This window comes from Lissotriton vulgaris, chromosome 6 (assembly GCF_964263255.1).
Source record: "Lissotriton vulgaris chromosome 6, aLisVul1.2, whole genome shotgun sequence".
NCBI lineage: Eukaryota > Metazoa > Chordata > Amphibia > Caudata > Salamandridae > Lissotriton > Lissotriton vulgaris.
The window spans coordinates 1,795,837,782-1,795,840,778 of NC_141694.1; the positions used below are offsets into that span (position 1 = coordinate 1,795,837,782).

Below are 2,997 nucleotides of genomic sequence, written 5' to 3' on the forward strand. Positions count from 1 at the left end.
CTTTACTCCTAGGTCAACAGTTTTGTGGCCTTGGCCCTGATACAAACTTGAGAAAGTCATATTGGTGAGTATAGTTTCAATTTCACAAGTAAAATGTTGCCATTGCTGTGAGAAAATTCCCCTTTTGCGCGGTCACTCCCAGTTTTTTGCTGAATTATACTGCTGGTTTTTAGACTCTGCACACTGGTCCACTGTCGTCCAGTGCCCAGTGTACGTACCTATAAAGAATCGACTAATCCCTGATTCGAATATTTAATTCTCCGGTAAGGGCACAGTGTATATGTAGAAAATACGCCCAGGGCATGGAAAATTAATATCACCCACGGATTACAGCAATTGTTGTGCCATCCACCAGTGTGACAAGGAAACCATAGCTTCAGGTCTACCATTGTAGCCTCACTGCTGCAGTTTCAATCTGCAGTCCAATCTGTCAAAAGAACCCTTTTGACATGCAAAATATCTCTCTTTTAAATATAAAAAAACACCTTTGAGCCTTGTAGGTCACATGATAAGGTGCATGGTGGTTAAAAGTGGGACATCTATACATTTTGGGCCCGATGTAGGTAAATCTACATTTACCACTTCATAAATACCGAATCATACCGAATCGGTATTTATGAAGTGGTAAATTAGAGGGGGGGAGATGTAGGTATTTCAGATTCGGTATCCCCCGTTGCTTCCTATGGGCCTTGAAGTCCATAGGAATCAATGGGCATTACCGAATCGGTAATTACCGATTCGGTAATTACCGATTTGTGCAAGGGTGCAGGGGGTGTCACTTTGACACCCTCTAGCACCCCCAAAACAGGCATGTGAGCCATGTGGCACACAGACATGCCCTAAGGGCATGTCTGTCTGTCACATGGCATAGGTGTGCATGCACACAAGTAGAAAGAAGGGATACCTTTACTCGTCATGCGTGTCCCCAAAAGTGACAGGTCAGTGTGTGTCCTTAAATGTGACAGGTCTGTGATTATCACCAAATGTGACAGGTCTGTGATTGTCACCAAATGTGACAGGTCTGTGATTGTCACCAAATGTGACAGGTCTGTGATTGTCACCAAATGTGACAGGTCTGGGTCCCTGAAAGTGACATGCCCGTGTGTGTGTCCTTAAAACTGACAGGTCTGTGTCCTTAAAAGTGACATGGTGTTCCTGTCCTTAAAAGTGACATGTGCCACGCCCCATAGATGCGTCCTTAAAAAGTGACAGGTCTCAACCCTCTATGATGACTGTAGGTGTCCATTTGTCCCAAGGGGGGCGGTCTTCCAAAGGGCGGGGTTTGTTTTGGAGCCATCAGCGAACCAGAGTCCTATGACGTTTGTATGCCATTGTTATGGTGTAGAGGTGTACGCCCCTTTTAGGGGCTGCTTAGGATACATATACGCCATCCTTAAGAACCTCGTACAGCAAGCAGAAGCCTGAATACGAAAAGGTGCCCACACCCCACATCAGAATGAAGCGACACAACCCAATGGTGAAAAGGCCAGTGTTGGGTGGCTCCCAACCCACTATCAATAGATATTACCGCAGTTTAACACCCCTGGTAATGGACGAGGATGCTCGACAAGAAACTCCTAGGGATATGGACTGCGACGTTGCTGGCTTTGGCAATGGCATATGTAGGCCTATGGAAGCACGCCGGCTCAAGGATTGCGTATGTCGGTTTTCCCCGATTAAGGGCGACAGCAGCGATAGTGAGGGCTCATGTAGCGGCAGCCTGCTTGCTGGTCTCAGTTCAATGGATCTGGAGGAATCTGAAGAAGCTGTAGCACCTCCTAATACACCCATCTATGAAGACATGGACCTTCAGGAGGATAAGGCTGCTGAGAAGGTCGTTCTGCACCATCCTGCTACAAGCGTCGAAGATGATGGGGCATCACAGGACATTAGCGACTCTCAAGATTTCAGAGCAGCCGCCGAAGACGATGAAAATGCGAAGGTTATTAAAAAAATTTTTTAAAAGAGAATGTTATGAGCAGGCAATTACATAATGGTTTATTTTATTTCTTCAACTAACGAACGGTCAATATTTTCTTCTTTTTGACCCTAGAGAGCAAACCCAGTCGAATACACCTACTTAATAAACTATGTTAAAAAAGATGTAGCACCTCCTAGCACATCCAGCTATGATGACAGGGACCTTCAGGAGGATACGGGTGTTGAGAAGGGTATTCTGCAACAACCTGGTACAAGCGTCGAAGATGATGGGGCATCGCAGGACATTAGTGACTCTCAAGATTTCAGAGCCGCCGCAGAGAGCGGTGAATATGCAGAGGTTAGTAAGAAAATGTTATGCGCGGTCACCTACATAGCGATGTATTTTATTTCTTCAACTTACGGATTGTAATTCTTTCTTATTTTAAACCCTAGAGAGAAGCCCCAAAAAGGCATGCGCCAGAATGGCGGTCTACAAAAGCGAACAATGTAATTTTCAATTGTCTGTGGTGCTCAAAACAGGCTGAAAGTTCCACATGCCAAAACCGTGATGGCTGCGACAAGTGTGTATGCGGCTCTGACATGTGTGAAAAGGAAGATGAAGGCTTGTCCTACTACGCAAGGCAGGAAGTTAAGGCTTTTGCCGCACAGGTGGTCCTAAACTGTGTCCGGCGTGACTATTACAGCCTTTGTAACGGCCATCAAATCAATGATCCGCAGCAGGAGGCTCACGAATGTTTGTGTGAATCATACGGATCAAGAACAATACGCTATATTTGTAGTTTGATAGATCCATACAAGGTGTATAAACTGCTAAGGGTGGTGTATGGGCTGTACGCTGAAAAGAAGCTTGTCCACCCTGATATGTTGAGAATCTTGACGGCGGCAATCAATGAGATCCGATATGCCTATGACCCGAGCTTAAAATTACCGGGTATGCAGGGTATGGGCACCACTTTCAACAGAAAGATGATAGAAAAACTCGTAGCAAGGCGTATGTGTAATCTGTATAAAAAAAATAGAAAAATAGGGTCTTTGGCCCCTCGAAAACTGTTTTAA

The 2,997-nt window shown here is 45.2% G+C and overlaps 1 protein-coding gene across 1 annotated transcript; it reads left to right on the forward strand.

Annotated features, from left to right (window-relative positions):
* The first annotated feature begins 1,456 nt into the window (after positions 1-1,456).
* On the forward strand, positions 1,457-2,997 carry LOC147709506 (uncharacterized). Its single transcript, XM_086926011.1, has 3 exons — positions 1,457-1,942; positions 2,054-2,278; positions 2,374-2,997. Exons 1-3 carry the CDS (start codon positions 1,457-1,459, stop codon positions 2,995-2,997), a joined length of 1,335 nt encoding a protein of 444 aa, XP_086782137.1.

What these genes read in the sequence shown, in the direction of transcription:
- LOC147709506 (XM_086926011.1), top strand. Translation starts at nt 1,457, where the DNA reads ATGAAGCGACACAACCCAATGGTGAAAAGGCCAGTGTTGGGTGGCTCC. An exon ending in AAGACGATGAAAATGCGAAG is followed by an intron (nt 1,943 to 2,053) that starts GTTATTAAAAAA and finishes TTTTGACCCTAG; the next exon opens with AGAGCAAACCCAGTCGAATA. An exon ending in AGAGCGGTGAATATGCAGAG is followed by an intron (nt 2,279 to 2,373) that starts GTTAGTAAGAAA and finishes TTTAAACCCTAG; the next exon opens with AGAGAAGCCCCAAAAAGGCA.